The following is a 23039-nucleotide window of genomic DNA, read 5'->3' as shown; positions in this document are numbered from 1 at the left end:
TGGGAGAAACTAGGGTGTATGGCATCAGGGAGAGACAGAGGCCATTGTCCCTTTTCTGAGCTCTCCCCCAACAGAGCCACTGAGCCAGCAAGCTGGTGCCATATCTGAGACTCCGTCGACCCTACTAACACAGTTTGATCCACCTTGGAGATCCCCAGAGACTCTGCCCCACCCAACTTTCAGGTCCACCTGACCTGCTTTTCTATATGAATGGCTGGTCTTGGCTCATGATGCACAACTTCCTAAATCCTCTCAAACAACCAACAGCTGGCCTCAGTGAGCCCCAGGCTCAGCACTAGCAGCAGCCAGCCTAGATTCACAACTTGGCTTCACTTGGGAATCTCCAAGCCCAGAATAAGTAGAGGCCATCTCTGATTGCTTTGTAGCTCAGGCAGGGTGACCCCAGGCAAAACACAGGTAGGGTCTGACCTTGGGCTACACCACTCAAAAAACCCCAGAGCCTGCATACCTGGTGGACAGCTACAGACCACATCTGGACCACCACCACCTTGCCCTCACACAGCTGATCCTCCAAGGAAGATGGAGGTTTGTGGTCAGTGGTCACAGCCAATCCTTGAAGCTGACTGGCCTGGGAACGTCCCTTCCATTGACCTGACAACAGCAACCAAAGCTAAACTACAAGAGGAAGATGTACTCAGCCCACACGAAGGGCACAGCTAGAGCACCCAGCTTAGGTGACAGGGGAGACTGTGCCATTGGACCCTGCAGGACACCTACTACATTAAGCCACACTGCCAAGACATGGAGTCAAAGCAGGTCTACCTAAAATACAGAAACAAACATAGGGAGGTTGCCAAAAGAGGAGACAAAGAAACATGGCTGAAAATAAAAGAACAGATCAAAACTACAGAAAAAGAACTAAACAAATTGGAGATAAGCAATCTATCAGATGCAGAGTTCAAAACACTGGTTATAAGGATGCTCAAGGAACTTAGTGAGGACCTCAGCAGCATAAAAAAGACCCTGTCAGAATGAAGGAGACACTAATTGAAATAAAGAACAATTTACAGGGAAATAACAGTACAGTCGATGAAGCCAAGAATCAAAGCAATGATTTGGAACATATGGAAGCAAAAAACAACCAATCAGAACAACAAGAAGAAAAAAGAATCCAAAAAAGTGAGGGTAGTATAAGCAGCCTCTGGGACAACTTCAAGAGGTCCAACATTTGCACCATAGGGGTGCCAGAAGGAGAAGAGAAAGAGCAAGCAATTAGAAATCTATTTTAAAAAATAATGAAAGAAAACTTCCCTAATCTGGCAAAGGAAATAGACTTTCAAGCCCAGGAAGTACAGAGAGCCCCAAACAAGATGGATGCATAGAGACCCACTCCAAGACACATCATAATTAAAATGTCAAAGGTTAAAGAAAAAGAGAGAATCTTAAAAGCAGCAGGAGAAAATCAGTTAGTTACCTCCAGGGGAGTTCTCATAAGACTGTCAGCTTATTTCTCAAAAGAAACTTTGCAGTCTAGAAGGGACTGGCAAGAAATATTCAAGTCATGAAAAGCAGGAACCTATGACCAAGTTTGCTCTACCAAGCAGAGCTGTAATTTAGAATCGAAGGGCAGATAAAGAGCTTTCCAGACAAGAAAAAAAGTAAAGGAGTTCATCATCACCAAACCATTATTATATGAAATATTAAAGGGACTTATTTAAGAAAAAGAAGATCAAAACTATGAACAATAAAATGGCAAAAATACATATCTATCAACAATTGAATCTAAAAAACAAATTAAGCAAACAAGAACAGAGACAGAATCATGAATATAGAGCGCGTTTTGATGGACTCCAGATGAGGTGGGGTGTAGGGGAATGGGTGAAGAGGTGAGGGGATTAAGAAGTACAAATAGGTGGTTACAGAATAGCCATGGGGATGTAAAGTACAGTATAAGAAATGAAGTAGCCAAAGAACTTATATGCATGGCTCATAAACATGAACAATGGTGGGGGAGATTGCATGAAGGAGTGGGGGGTGCTGGGTAGAGGGGGGAAAAGGGGAAAATTGGGACAACTATAACAGCATAATCAATAAAATATAATTTTTAAAAAGAAAAAAGAAAGAGTTTTTCTTTAAGCAAAACTTAAGGACATCTGGCCTCATGATTTCCAGGCACTCCCAATTCTTACATCTGTAAAACTAAAACTGTCTAAAGAGTGACATGACGAGTCCTCAAATCTCAGACAGAAATGGCATAAATAATGTCAGTACCGTATGTTATGTGTACATACTGTACTCTGAAATCGCTTTGTTCAGGAGCACATCTCTGGCCACCCAAAGTGTACAGAAAGAATTGGACCTTAGAAGTAGCTGCATTTGATTGATGGGAGAAGCCACTTTGTAAATTTTGAGAAATGTTAGGAACTTCCCAAAGCCTTCCCTAGAAGGTGAAGGAAACTGGTTCCAGGTCAGAGAGCAAGTTAGCAATAGAGCTAAGATATAAACCTACACGTACTGACTCCTTTCACCTTATTATTACATTTGGAGGCCTCCTTATTGTTAGAGCTGGTAAAATATCACATTGTATTCATATAACTCTAGTATCACACAAAGTTCTGCATGTACAATCTCTCCTTTTGGCCCCTCAATGACCCTGTGTGCTAGGGACAATAAATGCAATTGTTCTCCCTTGCAGGATAAGAAGATTGCAACTCAAGAAGGCACACTGTAGTCTGTAACAGAGTCAAGGCTATCACCCAGCTCTCCTAATGGCCTCTGCACAGATCTTTCTGCCATGCCACCCTGGTTGGTGCCTTCCATCAATAACTTTGGAAAACTAGTTTGAGACACCAGAATTGAAAAGAAAGCTCATTTAAAAAATAATAATTACATATTTTGTAGGTAGAAACATGAAACACTCAAGTCTCTCTGCCCCTTCTCCTGCTGGGAACTTAAAGGTCAAACTAAGTTCCCTAGTTTTGCACAAATTCACAGCAATTAAGACTTTTCACTGTCAGGGAACTACTTTTCCCAACTGATGTATCCTAATCAAATCAAACAAAATTTAAATACATGAAATGAAAGGGAAGACACTGTCTGTAGTCCTCCCTTACTTATGGCCCATGCTTGTCTCTGTTTTCGTGATTGAGTTTTCAAGCCAGGGGCATATGGCCAAAGACTATTTGAATTGGCAAGTATTCCAAAAAAAAAAAAACACCTAACAAGCTAGTGGGTGGGAAGTGCAGCGCCCGGGGTAGCGGATGACCTGAATTCCAGCCTGAGTCCTCTCCAGTGTCATTCCCGGTGTGGCCCTAAGCAGCCACCTACACTTAAGGCGGCTAGCGTTCACGGTAATGTAAGGGGGCTGGGTCGGTGCACACAGATGGATTTAAACGTGTGATTGTACTCATGCTTTGCATGCATAAATCCATAAAGGTAAATTTAAAACAATAGATGTATATATTGTTAAGTTTCCTTCATCAGAAGTCGCGTTCTTCCCTTCCCGCCCTTCCCCCGCCCCGCCCTTCCCTGAGACCCTCCCCGGCCCCTTCGGCGGACCCAGGCGGGGCTTCTCTGTGCGCGGCCGAAGTCAGTTGGTGCATTGACAAGCTAAAAAAGGGCAGGCGCCGAGCACTTGACCCTGAGGCCGGGGCAGTCCCTTACTATTCCTAATTCCGGGCCACCTGTTCCCGCAGCCAATGGGCGCAAGAGGGGCGGCCCGGGCGGGGCAAGGCTACAAAAGGCAGCGGGCCGCGCGCCCAGACAGCCAGCAGCGGGCGCGCTCTCGGGACCGCGGACTCACGGGCCCCCGCGCCCGGACCTCAAGGATCACCTGCCGGGCGGGCGTGGTGCGATGCTTCGGGTGCGGTGTCTGCGCGGCGGGAGCCGCGGCGCGGAGGCGGTGCACTACATCGGGTCTCGGGTGCGTGCTCCGCCCGCCTCCCTTGTTCCCTCGCCTTCCCCTAGCTAGCCTTGCAGGACCTGGTCCCTTCTGGTCCCCCTTGGAAGCTTGGTTTCAAGAGCCTTTGCTAGTTGCCGGGAGCTTGGCGGTGCCCCGGGCGAAGAGGACAGGTGCTCTGCGGCCACGCCCCGTGGGTACAGTTGGTCTCTGCGCCTCTCAGGCCACGCTGGCCATCAGCCCAGGGGACGCCACCCCCCCCCCCCCCGCCCCCCAACCAGACATTTTTCGCTCCACGGAGCTTGCGGCCGGGTGTGAGGGAATGAGGGCAGCAAGTAACACCTCTTAGCAAATGGGTGGTGTTATCGGGTTCATTGCCTTCGGTGGGCATAGATGCGTGTGGGGTGGACAGGAGGGGCAAAGTGGGGCTGGAGGACGGAGAGGGAGCGAGCAGGCCCACCCCAAGTGTAACAGGGAGTCCTGCCTGAGTTGCGACAGACGTTGCAGTTCGGGTTGTACCGAGTTTCTGCCGGATCCCCTCCCGCGGCTGCCCTAGTCAGTGGGCGCGCGCCTGCAGACCCTCCCTAGTTCCCAAAACTGGAATATCAAGGCAGTTTCGTCCCCTGCTCTCCCTTCCCAGCAACTGGCTCCAGAACAGCTGTCACTCTCCTCTCTTTGGTCCCCACTGCTGGCATACCCTACGGCCTCCTTCCTAAGGCTTTAACAGAGATTTGGGACTTGTGATCTGCACTGGGGATGAGGGACATTCTCTGCTCTCTAATTTTTATAGATCCTGCATTTTCAAAAGGCTTTTCTAAAAGTTCTTAGATCTCCTTTCTAGTTGTGTAAGTTTGTGCCCGGTAAATTTTTATCTTGGTGAGGGGGCCGTGGACCAGGTGTGAAATGAAGTAACTGGCACTTAGTCATTCTCAGAATTGAACTGCCAAGGAATGTGAAGTGTGTGTTGGCAATGAAAAAAAATTTGGTCTGAAACTGATTATTTTGAAAAATAAAGTCCTTTACGTATTTTCACTTGGGGAAAATATTGTAGCCTAGTATTGGGAATCTTTGATACTGAGGAGGAAAGGAAACTCCCTCCCCTCAGATGGTCTTGACAGGGAACAGCTCTCTGCGGTTTTCTGGGAAGGAAGAGGGTGTATAGTCAACCTGCAGATGAGTTGTTTGGTTTGATTAAAGTTTGATGGCAGAAAACCATTCTAAGATATAAATGGGTGTATGGTCACTGGGGACAACGTCTTCTGAAAGGTTTTAAAGAGTTGTGTCAGTTAACATAACAGATGCGAAGATAGTATATTCATAAATAGAAAAGTAAAACACCTGGCACCACTACCAACCTATAAATTAACACCTTGGTTTATACTCTCCAAGAGGATTTTAAATGTCTCACTGTGTTACCCTAGGTTTTCATCCCACCTCTATCCCCCCCCCCCCACCGATACTTATAGAACTACACAATAATCTTCTGTTTCTTCTTGGAAGCTTGGAAGAACCTTGACAGGATGGGTGCAGCGAACTTTCCAGAGCACCCAGGCAGCTACGGCTTCCTCCCGGAATTCCTGTGCAGCTGATGACAAGGCTACTGATCCTCTGCCCAAGGACTGCCCAGTCTCCTCGTACAACGAATGGGACCCCCTAGAGGAAGTGATAGTGGGCAGAGCAGAAAACGCCTGTGTTCCACCGTTCACCGTGGAGGTGAAGGTACAGCGAGGGTGTTCACGTGTCTGCAGTGGGGTCACACTCCTCACCTTCTGTCTGGCTTCTGCTCCCGCTGTCCTCTGCAACTGTTTTCACTTAGTTCACTCCAGAGTCCCAAGTCCAGGGCTGATTTTAAGTTATCTTAATTGGCATATCTGCAGTATTTGATACTATTTTCACAAATGATAACTCCCTCCGTTAGCTTCTGAGAGACTCCTTTCTGGAGATACTCTTTTGCTATTCCTCACATCTTCCTTCACTGTCTGTTGTGTTGGAGTTGAATAGAATTTTACGGTTGGCCTTCTCCTCTTGGCTGTTCTCACAGTTTCAGATCCTACCTCCACTCTGGTCCAAACTTCTCTCCTGAACTCTGTTCAGTTCAATATGTCAAACTCCTTACTGGATGTTGCCACAGGACATTAAACTTGGCATATCGTGAATTCAACTGCCAATCACTCTGCTAAACTGGACCCTTTTTTTCATTTTTTCCTTTAAGTTTTTGGCATTCCTATTTACTCAGGCTAAAACACCAGTGAATCATCTTTGATTTCTATTGCAGTCATATCCTCCATGTCCACTCTCCAAGATCTAACAAGCCTTTTGTCAAAATGAGCCTTGCCCCCATCCCTCTGCCACTGCTTTAGGTCAGGTTGTCATCTACTGCCTGGACTATTGCAGTTAACTCCTAACTGGTCTTTTCCATTTGCTCTTCAAACCACCATCTAGCAGAGTGATTTTTTAAAAAAACAAAATTCAATCATGTTACTCATCCTGCTCTTATTCATTCCTCCTGTACTTTCTACCTTATTTCTTAAGATAAAGTCCTCATGGTATTCAAGATCCTTCATAATTTGGCTCTTGTCTGCCTTTTGAGGACTCCCCATTTCACTCCCTGGCTCGTTTTAGAGATGTGTTAGTATGGCAGGTTAGCAGATATGCATTCCTATCGGGTGTCTCTCATCTGTAATATTCCACCCTGGTTTTCAGCAGACTTTTAAAGATCACCCTATAAGCAGCCAAACCAGACTACTCACTAATCCCCAAACAAACCTTATACCTTTGCTCTCACCTAGGTCTCTCCCACCTTTCTTCCTGCACCCCTTGTTTGCAATTTAAACCTATCCCTCTTACTAACACTTAGCTCCAAAGGCACCCTCCATTTGTGGCCTTACAGGATTTTTGTGTAACAAGTAGTATCTCCCTTTTTAAAAGACTCCTTATGTTCTTCATGTATAATATTTTATGGCCAGGACTGCCATAGTTTGTCATTCAGGTTGTGTACTGCATAGGGGTCCCATATCTGAGGGAGTGCCATCAACACTGTAGACACAGCCTAAGTTCCCATTAATAATGGGTTACAAACATATCTTCAATGTACTTACCATAAATTCTTCCTGAATATTGACATTTGTATTTGTAATATGGATCGATGAAATAAGTTCTTTTACTTCATTGTCATCATCATCATAAATGTTGCCTACATTGTACCAGGGCTCCAGAGGTATAAGCAGAAAGTAACTTAGTATGAGATACTATGTTCACATAGAAAGAAAGACTAATACTAAGCATCTTATGCCAACCAATTGGCAAGGCAGTTGAACTGAAGTGCCAGGGGAGCTAAGGAAAAAGTGATGACCAGGTGCTGAATAGTTGGGAAATCTTTAAAAAATGATTCTTGTGTTAGATCTTGAAGACAAAGTAATGGAAAAAGTAGTAACTTCTGATTGTTCTGAAACTACCTTTGGTTCTGATACTTGAAATTTGATGAACAGGTTGATTTCTATGTTATCCACATGTTTTAAAAGGCATGATCTTTTAAGTCTTTTCTTGGAAAGATGTCCCATCCCATAACCATTTTAATAGGTGAAATTAAATTTCAACTTCAAGGAACAGATTATCCTTCTGCTTGTCTTTAAAACTATTCACTTTCATACCATGTGCTCTTATGTAATCAGAGTTCTCAGACATTATTTTGAGTTTTTTGTCACTTGACTTATAACTTTAGACTTTGTCATTTCAAGGGACTGTGGGAACTGAACCAGGATGAAGTCAGGAGGCTGGGATTGAATTACGTATTTGATAAATTTTAGATAACTAGTCTCAGTTAATCAGCTATTTGACCTTGTGCAAGATTCCACAAATTCCTGGGCCTCAATAAAATGAAGGTATTAAGAAGTCTGCTATCTACCTAACAAGATTAAATGTGAATATAAACTGTTACATGTTAACTATTTTAAAGGATAAAATCATAACATTATAGTTGTATTGGTCCAGTTTGCTAATTACATTATGAGAGTACATTGGGAGTATAATGGTTGTAGATATTAGTAGCATTAGCAGTATTGATTTCTGCTTTATGTTACATACTAAAAACTAGGCATTGCCTAGGCTAAAAACTGTGGCTGGGTGGCACAGTTGGCTGAAGCATCATCCGTACACCAAAAGGTTGTGAGTTTGATTCCCTGTCAGGGTGCATGCAGGAGGCAACTGATCAATGTTTCTTTCTCATCTCTCTGTCTCCCCTTCTCTCCCTCTCTCATTCCATCCCTCCCTTCCTCTCTCTCTTCCTCTCTCTAAACAGATCCTTAGGTTAGGTATTGAGAAAAGTAAATCTAAGAAATGCATGACCCCTAGAAGGCAAGGCCTTACCTTCTAGTTGGAGGAAAATGACACAGATTAATCAGTTTTGGGAACAGTGAAAGATAAAACAATATAGTAAACTATGCAATTCAAGCATACAATATGTGGGGAGATATAAGTGCTAGAGAAACTTTATGGGAGCGAGTAACACAATTGTCAGGAAGCACAATTTTTAAAAGCTAGATGGCTTTTTAATTCTATAAAATATAAAGAATACTTTCCATCAAATATGTGCTTTTTGTTTTGCCTTTGCCTTTTTAAATAAAGTCATTGATAAAGGACCTCTTGTAAAATATAAAAATCAATCAAAGTTAATGTAATACATTTGCAGCTGGATAAATAAAAAATTTCTATTGAGATTTCCTAGTCTTCCAAAGACCTTATTTAAAACCCATTTGGCAACCACTGCAGAAAGATTTTAGGCTCTGAAAGACTACAAAGTCTCCAGGAATGCTGCCACATCTCTACAGTATTAAAAACATAATATGCTACGCATTTTTTTAAATCTTGCAGACACTTGGTAAATCATTGCTAATTCATTTAGCAGGGTTGTAAAAAAGTATAAATAGTTCCCAATTATCTCTTGGAAAATGTAATGTACCCTGATCATTTGGACTTTGTCCAGCCTTAGCCAGAGTATATGTATATAAGTCACACTTGTTCAAACAACTTTTTTCTCCCAGGGAAGTTGACTTTAATATTTATCTAGGCAAGCTTCACTCTGCACAAATAGTCCCACAGGATACTTTGGAATACGCCTGGCAAGACAACATGGCTGTGCATCTGCTATAACCCAGTGTCAAATTTTCAAAGGCTTCTTGTCTTTCAGTGGATTATAAGAGATGTGCCTGGCATGAGAAGGAGGAAGTGGTGAATGGATGCAGTACCAGGATGTGTCTGAGAGGAATATAAAGAGTCATTATTATCCTCTCCTTCTGGTTGCTGCTACAGGACTTCCTAGGTGTAGAATACAGTAAAGTGCTTTTGTTTTGTTTTTTAAAAAGAATGGATTGATCTTAAAAAGCACATTTTTAATACTGATAACATTTTTCATGGACCAGATATTGAGTCTGTTGTTTGCCTATAGATCTTCAAGAGTAAAACAACTAACCGATAATTTAGACAGGGGTCAGCAAACTTATTCTGTATAGGACCAGATAATAAATATTTGCAGACCACAGATCTCTGTTGCAACTACTCAACTCTGCCATTGTAGTGCAAAACACTATAGGCACTGTTCCCATAAAACTTTATTTACAAAAACAGAGGCAGATTTAGTTTAGAGCTTCACTGGCATTCTTCATTTGCTAACAACCTGTTTTTTAGATTCTTAATCTTTCTCCAGCAGGCTCAGCTCAGGTCTAACTGATGTGAGCCTAGACACTCAACTAACAAGAGGTGGGTCTGCTTTCATATGCTTGATATTCATTAGGCTGAGGTGAAAATGGAAGTGAAGACAGAAAATCTGGAAAACACAGTGTCTTTGATATTTAAAGAGCTAGACATTTAGACAAACTGTATTTCATCACTCAATTTTCCTTTCTTGTCTGAAACTGATCAGTGAAGGAAACCTTATCTGACATGATCAAGACTGGTAGTTAGTTAATCAATGATATATGGAAATATTTTTTTACATTTTAAACATTTTTTAAACTTAAAATATATAAATGTACATTGCTTAGCCAACCTTTTGATGAAGGCCCAGGGCTTTTTCTTAGCTTTTGGATCTTCTGACCAGAATTCTACTTCATCTGTATACTTGATAAATTACATCCCTATGCATCACCTGCATTTCCCCACATAGTTCTTTAAATTGAATGAGAACTCAGCCACATGCAAAAGTCTCATGCAGAACAATCTCAATGAAGAATCCTCTAAATTTTTATACTTTCAAAAATTGATTTATTACAGTTATACCTACCCTAATTCAGCAGTAATTTTTAACAAATTAGTTGAGCCTTTAAAAAAAAAAACCCTTCACCCAAGGATATGTTTATTGGTTTGAGAGAGAAAGAGAGAGAGAAACATTGATCTGACTGCTTCCCATATGTACCCTGAGCAGGGATCAAACCACAACCTAGGTATGTGCCCCAACTGGGAATTGAACCTGCAACCTTTTGGTGTACAGGACAACATTCCACCCAACTGAGCCACCCAGTGAGGGCTGGTTGATCCTTTTTTTTTTTTTTAAGCATTCAGCTGTTTTCCACTCAGTTGTATTTAAAATGCATATAATCCTTGGTCACTTTCTAAATGTTAAGCTTTATATTTTTTTAGCTGCTAAAAATTTGTGAGTTCACTTATTAGATAGCTTTCTTCTATGGCAAAAGGACCTGAAGCAATGAGAGTTGGATGGTTTGGGGAGAGGAGAGGTGTGGTGGGGTGAGACATGTTGGCAGGGAAGGCTAGGAAGCACCAAAGGGAGACCTGCACTACTGCACAATTTTCCAAGTGGTAACTCTGTTGGATGGGAAAATCACTGATACATTTTTAAGAGAAACAAAACATGAGAGTATGTCCCTAACCTTTAAGGAGGCAGCTCCCTATTTTCCTACAAAATATCTTTAAATGTTCTTTTCTAGACAGAATTCTGGGATGTATGGATAACCCATGGTTTTATCTTAAATAGGTGCCCTTTTATTCTCTTATGCTATTTCATTTGTTCTCTTTTTTTATTTCATTGAGACTGTCTGTTTAACAGGACCACTTGTGTCCTGTTTTGTCTGTGAAGCACGTACAAACTGGCCCAAGAGGATTCCAAGCCCGTGTGAGGGCCGACACACTGAGTGGTATCAGGCAAAAGAAGTGAAAGGTCTCAATACATCCAGGGAATTTAGACTTCTTCATTCAACAAATATTGAGTGTGTTCCCATAGAGGCGTTGTACTCTGTGCTGGGGATCAACACAGGACAAGACATGGTCTTAGTCTCAATTCTGTTAAGTTATATAAATCATGGTTCTCCTATAAACCTAGCATGAGTTGTATTTTTCTTCTATAAGTATCTCACTTATTATCTTCTGCTTCTTAGGCCAACACATACGAAAAGTATTGGCCATTTTACCAGAAGCATGGAGGCCATTATTTTCCCAAAGATCATTTGAAAAAAGCTGTTGCTGAAATTGAAGAAATGTGCAATATTTTAAAAATGGAAGGAGTGACAGTGAAGAGGCCTGACCCCATTGACTGGTCAGTACAGTATAAAACTCCTGATTTTGAGTCTACGGGTAAGTGATGTCAGATCCCTAAATTGCTAGTGTCTTAATTTTTACTTTATTTCTTAATGTGTAAGGAGAAAACTGATAATTTCTCAGATATTTCTTTGTTTCAATAATTCTTCAAAACTTTAAAGATTATTTAGGAACAGTTTGGTTCTTTTTATATGATTAAGATGTACACATTCAAAATTTCATTGTCAATCTGAAATCTCCTTGAAAGAATCAGTTTTTCTAAACTTTATGGTAATTTTCTTACATAAGAACAGTGGATTCTATTTAATTTTCCTCAAGAACAGAAGTAAAGAGAGGAACAGAAACATTCCATTTTTCACTGACCCTGCCACAAGACTATTTGTGGGCCGGAGTTCATTGTTCTATCTAATTTATAGCTCTAGATGCAATCCATGGCCCAGTTTTTACCTTGTGGTACAGATATTCCCTGAAGAACTCTGTTTCTGTGTAGCAAGGAAGGAGCTTACAAAAGGCAAAAACTTGGTGGTTCCAGACCTCTTTGCACAAGGACCTTATTTCATTTTTTTCTTTTCTATTTTTTGTTTGGCTTCACCATCCTCACACAGAATTCATGTTAATAATCCAGTATATATCGTTCCATATTTTTCCCATTTGCATATAATTATGTACATTCACACTACTGATTTTCTGTGACTTTTATTTTACAAAAAAAAATGGGATGCTATTGACTTTTCTATCTTGCAAATGAGCACTACTGAGGTCATTGTGCAACTCTGTGGTCCAACAGGTTTGTATGGTGCGATGCCTCGAGACATTCTGATAGTTGTGGGAAATGAGATTATCGAGGCTCCCATGGCCTGGCGCGCTCGCTTCTTTGAGTACCGCGCATACAGATCAATTATCAAAGACTACTTCCGCCGTGGCGCCAAGTGGACAACCGCTCCAAAGCCCACAATGGCTAATGAGCTTTATGACCAGGTAAGTCCCTAATTATAGGTGTGCTACTAGTAACTTTTCTACATGATCCCAGAGAGTGAGATGGAAATTCTCTAATACCATGTATTTGTTACACGTTTTATGATGAAAATAAGAGTAAATGACGTTGTGGTAATACTAGTAATAATGGCTAATATCAATACTTATTTTGGTGCTTACCTGTGCCAGGTCTTGCGCTAAGCACTTTATTTACAGCCTCAGTCCTGCTTCCACTTCACAAGCCCATGAGGAAACAGTATCATTCTATGACAGGCATTTGCCTGAAGGCACACAGGTGTTCATTGGTGGACAGAGAAAAGTCACTAGACTCCATTCTCTTCTAGAAAAAGAATGTAGTCAAAGAATTTGGTCTACAAGCCAAATTCACAGTAAAAGGAAGTATATGTCCCTTATTGCATCACTTTGTATTTGATAACTTATAGAAATAATTTAAAAATCAAAATTTTCTTCTAGGGGTTTAAATAGAAATAAATAATAAATTCATTCCACCACACCCAATCAAATTTGGCAGGGGAAACATAGCATCTCATTTTACGGTAACAGTTAGGCTCGGGACCAAATTCCTTTTCTAAAAGAACAGAATGACTTCATCCTGTTGACTTTCAATATTGTAGGTAGCTACACTACATAAATCAATGTCATGGAATATTTTTGAAATCGTTCCTGCCTCTGTACCATTTGCTTCTAAGTATCAGGAAATTGCTGTCATGCCATTTTTTGTTGTTAATTGTTTTTGTTTGTTGTTGTTTGATTTGCATGGGCCTACATCTTGCATATTTTAGTCTAATACTGGGTAGTAGTAGTAGTAGACTGGGTAAATGATGATGATAAACTAATTTTCTTAGCGATCAATGTCCTAAAATAATTTCCTCGTGAACCAATGCACTGTGTTCATTCTTGTTCCAATAGGATTACCCCATTCATTCTGTAGAAGACAGACACCAGTTGGCTGCTCAGGGAAAATTTGTGACAACTGAATTTGAGCCATGCTTTGATGCTGCTGACTTCATTAGAGCTGGAAGAGATATTTTTGCACAGAGAAGCCAGGTTGATAAAGACTGCCTACGCAATTTCACACATTATTATTGTATTTTTAATTTCCAAATTCAAATATTTTCATCCTATTTTCAGTTTTCTATTCACAGAACCAAATCTTTATAGGTTTTATCTTCCTTTTGTTTTCAGGTTACAAACTACCTGGGCATTGAATGGATGCGTAGGCATCTTGCTCCAGATTACAGAGTGCATATCATCTCCTTTAAAGATCCCAATCCAATGCATATTGATGCCACCTTCAATATCATTGGACCTGGTCTTGTGCTTTCCAACCCAGACCGACCGTGTCACCAGGTAAGGAAGTTTTTAGGGCTCTGGAAAAGTAATAGAGTCTGGCAATTAAAGGAATTGCCACTTATATTTTAAGTACTTCTATGATTCCTAATGGGTCTAAATGACAAATTCAACAATGTTCAACATAATTATTATCAATAATTGGATTACTTATGTTACATTTACTACAAGATATCCAACACTCAGACCTATACCGTGTAGTGTCATCACACTTTGGCTGCTGCGAGAGCCTGGAGGTTGTGCCTGTATGTATGTTTTTACTGAACACAGTGATATCACAGTAGTTCCCCTTTATCCTCGGGCATACGTTCCAAGACCCCTTGTGGATGCCTGATACCATGGGTAGTACTGAACCCTATATATGCTCTTTTTTATGTACACATATGTGTGAGAGTTTAATTTATTAGTTAGGCACAGTTAAGAGATTAACAATAATAACTAATAATAAAATAGAACAATTATAACAATATACTGTAATAAAAGTTATGTGAATATGTGGTCTCTCTCTCTCTTTCTCAAAATACCTAGAATTTTCCATTTAATATTTTCAGACCATGGTTGACTGCGGGTAACTGAAACCACGGAAAGCAAAACCACAGATAAGAGCCAGGGTCAGGGGTGGGGGCTATTATGTATCATAACTTGCAGCCCAGATTCCAATTGCAGCTGCATTGCAAACAAGATGATCCCTGCGTATCTGGGGCAATGCCATTGCCCACGGGCAGTGGGTGTCTTCTTCCCTCTCTAGTGGGTCAGGCCTCCTTCGGCCAGCCCCACCCTGGAGGGAGGAGCAGAGCCGCTGCACAGTAGCTGGTGTCCCTATCACCTGCACCTCCTACTTCCGTCTGCTGCCCCCTACTTCCACTTGGTTGGTGAGTGATTCTGTTCTTTGCTGGGCTGCAGTACATATTTTTAAAATCACTATTTTACCACATCACTCTTCATTTTTATCCCATAAATTAAGACCTAATGACCAAGATTATTATTCATTTTAATGTAATTCATTGCTATACTAAGAGGGTCAGTGAATATAGGGATGGTTGAGTTATAATAAATAGGTCACTAAGGACAATTAGGGTTCTTTGGGAGTACAACCTTAACATTTGTCATTATACCACGGTCACAGATACAAAGTAATGGGCTATGAAGTGGATGAACTCTGGGTTTGACACAGTCACATTTTTGTTTTCTTGTAACTAAATAGTTAGGAAATATTTTCATTTTCCTTAAATAGAATGTCTCAAGGAAATTATCTTTGCTATTTTAAAATCTCTGAAACCTAAGAAAAGCACAAGAGTGTTTTTTTAAAGCTTTAACATTTCTGCTACTACTTAACTTTAATCTGGTAATCTGAGGATTTTACGTACATTTTAGATTGGGATTCAAACAAAATCATCCAAATGTCTTAAAATTTTAATTTCTTTATACTGACAATTGAGAAGACAGCTTCTAAGAAATAATTATTAATCATAAGTGCTACCAGAGACCAAGAATGATAAGAATAGTATATATAGATTTAAGCCTCTTGGGGTTTTTTGGTCTTGCAGATTGATCTTTTCAAGAAGGCAGGATGGACCATAGTTACTCCTCCAACACCAGTCATCCCAGATGGTATGTTTACTTTTATATACTCACAGGCTAAAACAATTACTTCACTGACCAAGAATCTTGCACTTATAAGACAGCAGCCCAAATTTTTAGCAATTCAGGAAAAAACAGTTCCCCGGTAGGGAGTGAACTGGTGCTTGAACAAAGCTGGACTTGCGTTCACAGCCTCTCCTTCCACAGAAAACAAGAAGATGGAAAAATCACTATAAAATAGCATCTCATAACGCAAGAAATGACTTTATAAATAAAACAAAGTGAAATACAAATGTGTAATAAGTATAGACTGATTCATAACATTTATAAATTGTCTTAAGATAAAAATTTTTCAGGGAAAGTAAACTCTGAAAATTGAACTGACATTTTATATTCTTCACTTTCAAATCCTTGCTTTAAACAAAGATGCTAGCAGACATGATTTAAAAGTCGTTGCTATTTTTAGATCACCCACTCTGGATGTCATCCAAATGGCTTTCCATGAATGTCTTAATGCTGGATGAAAAACGAGTTATGGTGGATGCCAATGAAGTCCCAATTCAAAAGATGTTTGAAAAGCTGGGTATGTACAATATATGAAATGTTGTCATGTATGAAGAACTGAAGAAATGACATGATGGGTCTGTTGTATGCTTTACCTAACTGCTTTTCTGTTCCTCTTAGAGGTACCAAGTTATTATTTTATAGATAGATAATATTTTTGTTTTCAATAATCATAATCTCAAAAGGTTGGAGATGCATTGCAGGCTCTTTAGTCATTCCCTTAGCAATAAATTTATCCATCGTCTATGACTTATCTAACTTCCTGGTGTCCATGTGTGGAGAGCTACCCTTTTGTTGTTCAGCATGCACATTACTCAGCTCTTCCCCAAATAAGAAATTGTTGAGAGTACACTAAAGTCATTTCTCATTACATATTTTAAATGACAATAAGGGTACAGATACAGAAGTGATTTATATGTGTGATAAGCACAATGAACAAAGTAATGAAATGCAATAGATATCATTCTATTGCATTAATGAAATGCAGTAAATCATTCAACTTTGAACTAAAAAGCAGAACTGGTTTTTATTTGGGTTACCACCCTGATAACCCAAAATATCAGTATTTGCTTATCCTGATATTCAAAGTTTAGGCCAGATATTCTAATACAATGGAGAAAAAGCGTTGGAAGGATTTTCATATGGCTATTATATAGATTATAGAAGTATGTATGCTGACCACTCTTAATATATTTGATGTAACCTAAGTGTCAAGTAAAGCTAGGTAGGAAGTACACTTGCTGTAATAGAGTCAAGTTTTGAGTTATTTTAGGTGTTCTACCCAGAAAAAATTATTTGACCCTGTGACACACCCCTCCTTAATGTGACATCAGTATAAAAGGATTGGCCTGTCAGAATTGGACTGAGCCCAATGGAATGATTTAACCCCTAATGCTATGCCGCTTTTTTTTTTTTCTGGCTTTCATTAAGTAACCCAATTGCTTGGGTTCAGTTTCTTTATCCGCTAAGCTTTTATTATTTCTCAACTTAAAATATTATTGAGTACCAAAGATCTGATTTAACATTTTATTTGTAATAAAGTCTTTTAAAGACATAGTGAACTTGTTAGAACAAACCTTTCCAAGTAACTGAATTCTCTCCAATTTCAGGATTATGGATCTAGCAATCTGAATAAGATAGATACATCTGTCTATCAAGAAAGATGCTTTTATTTAAAAGCCCACCCATTATCTCAAGCCCACTCCTTCCCTCTGTCCGACCTATTCTTACTCTTCAGAGCTCTGCTCACTATCACTTTCTCAGGAAATTCTTTCCAGATGACTCATGCTGCCTTCCCCTCCCTGCTGATACCAGTGAACCTTTACTAACTCTCTAGCTTATCTTTCATCTCAAAATAATGGGTTCTTGAGGGAGAACACGGTTGTTCTTTTTAAAACCCCAGTATGCCAAACACAACAGACTCTTCCCAAACACCACTGGTTGACTGGGTGCATCATAGCCATGTTAATACAAACGATGTTAGATTAAATTAATTGTCAGAAGCTTTGGTACGTGTATGACCATACAACCCAGATATTAAAATATGAGCTCAGTTCCATTGTTTTCTTAAGGTGGCCTAGTAAAGTTAATCATATTAGATAAACTTTGCTTATATGTAAGTTAGCGAAGTCAACTTTTCAGGTTGGGTAAATTATACTTTTCCTACTAAATTGACATGGTAAAAATAGAAAAGTCCAACAAAATAGTTAAAGCATAATTTTTAAAGGCCTTGAGATTTTACTGCTTGATTGTTTTTCAACTTTTGACAGGTATCTCTTCTCATCCTACCTATTGATTTGTGAATAGTCAATAGCACAAACTAGACTTCAGAATCTCTGCTGACTTTTTGGTGAATGTCTTATATTAGCAGTGGAATAGATCAGATGAAATATAATTAGTGAAAACAAAATTGAAAGATTCTCCTGGGTTGGGGCAGACTTAAGAAATAGAAACACAAGATTCCTGTCTGTCTTTAGGCTTACTTTCTATAGGGAAAGTTTCATGTGAGTCCATCTAACTGGCCACATCTCTCTCATTCAATACAGGTATCAGCACCATCAAGGTTAACATTCGTCATGCCAATTCCCTGGGAGGAGGCTTCCACTGCTGGACCTGCGATGTCCGGCGCCGAGGCACCCTGCAGTCCTACTTTGACTGACCATGCCTGATGAGGCGTGTCCTCAGATAAACCTAGGAAGTGTAGGACAAGGTTCATTCTCCTGCTTTAAAGAGTGCATGAACTGTAGTGCTTTAAACAATCATCTCCTTAACAGGGGTCTTAAGCCTGGTTTATTTTTATTCCTTTTCTTTGTTATAAGAAAAATAACTTGTGTTAGATCTTACTCTCTACTCCTAAATTTATTTGCTATTTGGCTTCAGGCATAAAAATTTGGTGAATGTGTACCAAGACAGAAATTAGTCCTTTGAGTAACTTGGCTGCTAATATTTAACCATCTACCTCTGTTTTTAATTGTTTTTCCAAAGGCAGCTTGAACTGTTGGTTCTAATCTTTTTTTTTTTAACTTTTTGCTACACTTGTGATATATCACTTCTTTCCTGAATGAAAGATTTAGAATGTTCACAAATCTTAAGTAGAACCAGATAATTGTCTCTTTCTAATAAGGAATTTTGGTAATTTTTTTAAAAGTAACCTAGACTTTGCAAACATTTAAGTGAATTTTCCATGAATGTTTTTAATATTCTCATCTCAACATTGGTGACAGTTGCTACTAAAAACCTTTTCATATAACTTACCTCATTTTAAGTGATTTAATCTCTTTTTCTTCTAAAATTTCACAGGAACATTTAGTGCAATAGTAATTATCAGTTCCCATCTCTAAATTTTGATATTCAGTATCTAATGGATACATTGCATCTGTGGTAATCTAAGATGTGTTTACAGATGTGCAAATTATTTAAAGTGCAGGCTTTAATAGCATTAAAAAAACTAATAAAGGTAAAAACCTACATGTGATGTGAAATAATTTTAATGTTCAATACTGTATGCATATTTTTATTCTAATAAACTTTTGTGTTACAGAATGGATTTTATTTGAGTTTGCCATTAGTCTAATTATTTTGAGCATAGGAAATTACAGGATGTAGCTCTTGGGACAGAACTCTAATCCTCTGAAATCTATATATTTATCCCTAGTAAATAAAAATTTAAACCTCATTCTTATATTCAGAAATGTTTAGCACAGTTCAATTTTATTTTTTAAATATATTTTATTGATTATGCTATTACAGTTGTCCCATTTCCCACCTCCCCTTTACTCCCCTCCACCCTGCACAGCCCCTCGCATCTGCATTCCCCACCTTTAGTTCATATCCACGGGTCATACAAATAAGTTCTTTGGCTTCTACATTTCCTCTATTATTCTTAACCTCCCCCTGTCTATTTTGTACCAACCATTTATGCTACTTAATACCTTTTCCCCCTCTCTCCCCCTCCCACTCCCATTCCCCCACTGATAACCCTCCATGTGATCTCCATTTTTGTGATTCTGTTCCTGTTCTAGTTGTTTGCTTAGTTTTTATTGTTTTTTTTTTACATTCAGTTGTTAATAGCTGTGAGTTTGTTGTCATTTTACTGTTCATAGATTTTTTTTAAGATTTTATTTATTTTATTTTTTTTTTAGAGAGGGAAGGGAGGGAGATAGAGAGAGAGAGAAACATCAATGTGCGGTTGCTGCGGTTGCTGGGGGTTATGGCCTGCAACCCAGGCATGTACCCTGGCTGGGAATTGAACCTGGGACACTTTGGTTCCCAGCCCGCGCTCAATCCACTGAGCTATGCCAGCCAGGGCTTACTGTTCATAGTTTTGATCAACTTCTTTTTCTTAGGTAAGTCCCTTTAACATTTCATATAATACGGGTTGGGTGATGATGAACCCCTTTAACTTGACCTTATGTGGGAAGCACTTTACCTGCCCTTCCATTCTAAATGATAGCTTTGCTGGATAGAGTAGTCTTGGATGTAGGTCCTTGCTTTTTATGACTTGGAATACTCCTTGCCAGCCCCTTCTTACCTGTAAGGTTTCTTTTGAGAAATCAGCTGACAGTCTTATGGGAACTCCTTTGTAAGTAACTCTCTCCTTTTGTCTTGCTGCTTTTAAGATTCTCTCATCTTTCATCTTGGTTAATGTAATTATGATGTGCCTTGGTGTTTTCCTCCTTGGGCCAACTGCTTTGGGACTCTCTGAGCTTCCTGGACTTCCTGAAAGTCTATTTGCTTTGCCAGATTGGGGAAGTTCTCCTTCATTATTTGTTCAAATAAGTTTTCAATTTCTTGCTCTTCCTCTTCTCCTTCTGGCACCCCTATGATTTGGATGTTGGAACATTTAAAGATGTCCTGGAGGTTCCTAAGCCTCTCCTCATTTTTCTGAATTCTTATTTCTTCATTCTGATCTGGCTGAATGTATCTTTCTTCCTTCTGCTCCAAAGTTGATTTGAGTCCTGATTTCCTTCCTGTCACGGTTGGTTCCCTGTAAATTTTTCTTTATTTCACATAATGCAACCTTCATTGCTGTCTGGGTCTTTTTTATGCTATTGAAGTACCCAGTGAGTTCCTGGAGAATCCTGATAACCAGTGTTTTGAACTGTGTATCTGATAGGCTAGCTATCTCTTCATTGCATAGTTGTATTTTTTCTGGAGTTTTGAACTGTTCTTTCATTTGGGCCATATTTCTTTGTCTCCTCAATTTGGCAGCCTCCCTGTGTTTGTTTCTATGTATTAGGCAGAGCTGCCTTGACTCCCTGACTTGGTGTGCCTGTTACATTGTAAGGGGCAGGGCCTTAGGTATTCTCTGGAGTGGGGCAACCTGCTTTGCCATTCTGTAGTGGCAAAGTTGCTGTATGTGAGGAAGTTGTTGGAGAGGGAACAATGCCAATTGCTTGGCACTCATCCCATTTCCAGTCACTTCACCCACTTCTTGCATGCAACTGGCCCCCCTCTAGCTGCTGCCCTGGTGGTGGTTCCCACACTGGGTGGGTTTACATATGTTCTAGGACTGCAGGGGCCATTTGAATGGACCATCTTGGTGAGACTGGCAGTTTCTTCTGCCGCCCCAACCCCCACTGGTTTTTTTACAGCCAGAAGTTGTGAGGCTTTATTTTCCCAGCGCTGGAACCCTGGGCTTCATGGTCTGGTCTGGGGCTGGGATCACTCACTCCCCAGGTGTCCCTCCCAGTTTTTATCTGCCACATGTGAATGTGGGTCGACCCATTCCACTGACTGCCGCCACACCATGTCCCCTCCACCCAGGCACCCTTCTCGCCCCTCCTACCTGTCTGTATGAATACCTCTTCTTTAAATCCTTGATTTGGACTTCCATGCAGTTTGGTTTTCTGGCAATTTTGATTGTTTTTGTTTTGAGGTTAGTTATGATCCTTCTTGTTGTTGTGCAAGGAGGCAAAGTGTGTTTACCTACGCCTCCATCTGGCCGAAGTCTCCAGCTTTCTCATTTTACACTGAGTTCTAATCTCTTTATTCTAACTTTGCATGCGAGCTACTTCCCTTAATTTTTTTCATTGTCTTTTTAAACTACAATACAATCATACAAATGATTGTACAAACAAACCATATAAACCTTACACTGATTTGATATATTAGGGGGTTTATTTTTATTCATATTTTGTACATAACTTTTTTATCTGTAAGTCATACATGGTGCTACTATGTGACCCAGCAAGTAATTACACTCCTGTATCCAGGAGAAATTAAAGCACGTGTTCACACAAAAACATGTATCCAAATGCTCATAGCAACATTTTTCATAATTGCCAAGAAGTGGAAATAACCCACATGTCCATTCATCAGTTGGAAATAGCCAAATAACTCACTAATAAAATGTGGAATATCCACACAATGGAATTTTGTTCAGCCATAAAAAGGAATGAAGTCCTGATAAGAGCTACAAAAGAAATGAAACTTGAAAACATTTCACTGAGTGAAAGAAGCCAATTACAAGAGACCACATACTGTATGATTCCATTTCTGTGAAATGTCCAGAATAGACAAATCTATAGAGACAGAACGTAGATTAGTGAAGGACTGGCGCCTGAAAGAGAAATGGGGAGCAACTGCTAATAGGGTATCGGGTTTCTTTGTGGGATGACTGTTTATAGTCTGTGTTCAGTTATCTGATAATCTGATAACTGGAGTTCCTGTGATGTTTCTTTTGAATGTTGTTTTGCTGAAGGAGGCTTTTCTCCTCCTGCATCTGCAATCTTTGGCTGTGTGGTGTAGTTTGTATATAAAATTTTATTTTTAGAAATAATTTGAAGCCTAGATGGATGTTATCTTTCTTTAAAATAATTTTGATTGCTTTTTTCAGGTACCTAGTAGTGCCAGCAATCAGGTATCATCTTAATCCAAATCCAGGCTAGAGATGTCACTGGACTACCCAGATGACTTTGGGCTGTAGACCGTGCAAGGGTTGGTTTGCTTTCACTTCATCTTAATTCCTAGTGTGCCACTGGTGTTGTGCACAGCCACATTCGAGCCTGAGGCCAAAGACATGTCAGTACCACTGATCCCGTCTGTATTTTAAAATTTGATATTTTGTTCATCATGAATTTTTCACCTATTTTATTAATTAATTTTAATTGCTAACACTGCATTAAAGTATTTTTTATCTGAATTGCTGAGTTTTTTTGGTCCCCTCTAAATTTTGTGCCCAACACAGAACACTTCACTTACCTAGCTCCGCTCCTAGCCTTGATAATTTTACATCTGCTTTGGGGTTTTTACATCCTGAGAGTTTGAAGAGACAAAGCTATGGGTTCCCCAACTTCCTGTAAAACCCTCTAGTGATTTGGGGGGCATTCTTAATTTTCTCCTTTATCATGCTATTTAGAATGAACTGTCTAAAGACTTCCACACAACTAGAGACTGAAGTGGATAAACATAAACATTTATCTTCGCTTTCCCCTGAAACTGCCCTAAAATGATAGTAGCAGAGTAACAATGTGAAAACCTACAAAGACTAAGTGAAGGGAAAAGAGAAAACAATAAATGAGAGCAGTCCATAATTTTTTGGAAGACAGGGAGCTGATGGAAGAGTGACATCGCAGACAAGGAGCAGGGAGCAGAGAACGAGAAGTGAGCCAGTTCACCCCACAGAATCCCACAGGAAATGTGT

General features: G+C 39.9%; 1 protein-coding gene across 1 annotated transcript; it reads left to right on the top strand.

Annotated features, from left to right (window-relative positions):
* Positions 1-3731: 3731 nt before the first annotated feature.
* Positions 3732-18941, top strand: GATM (glycine amidinotransferase). Its single transcript, XM_045823936.1, has 9 exons — positions 3732-3883; positions 5360-5578; positions 11245-11440; positions 12192-12382; positions 13310-13447; positions 13586-13750; positions 15298-15361; positions 15798-15914; positions 17941-18941. The coding sequence occupies exons 1-9, from the start codon at positions 3815-3817 to the stop codon at positions 18051-18053; spliced, it is 1272 nt and encodes a 423-aa protein (XP_045679892.1). The 5' UTR covers positions 3732-3814; the 3' UTR covers positions 18054-18941.
* The last annotated feature ends 4098 nt before the right edge of the window (positions 18942-23039 follow it).

Source organism: Phyllostomus hastatus, unplaced genomic scaffold, assembly GCF_019186645.2.
Source record: "Phyllostomus hastatus isolate PE091 unplaced genomic scaffold, TTU_PhHast_1.1 phas_scaffold_501, whole genome shotgun sequence".
NCBI classification, from domain to species: domain Eukaryota; kingdom Metazoa; phylum Chordata; class Mammalia; order Chiroptera; family Phyllostomidae; genus Phyllostomus; species Phyllostomus hastatus.
This window is presented reverse-complemented; position numbering and strand designations above follow the sequence as displayed.

Coding starts and splice junctions, on each gene's coding strand:
- GATM (XM_045823936.1), top strand. CDS start 3,815: ATGCTTCGGGTGCGGTGTCTGCGCGGCGGGAGCCGCGGCGCGGAGGCG. Junction 3,884..5,359: donor TGCACTACATCGGGTCTCGG/GTGCGTGCTCCG, acceptor TCTTCTTGGAAG/CTTGGAAGAACCTTGACAGG. Junction 5,579..11,244: donor CGTTCACCGTGGAGGTGAAG/GTACAGCGAGGG, acceptor TCTGCTTCTTAG/GCCAACACATACGAAAAGTA.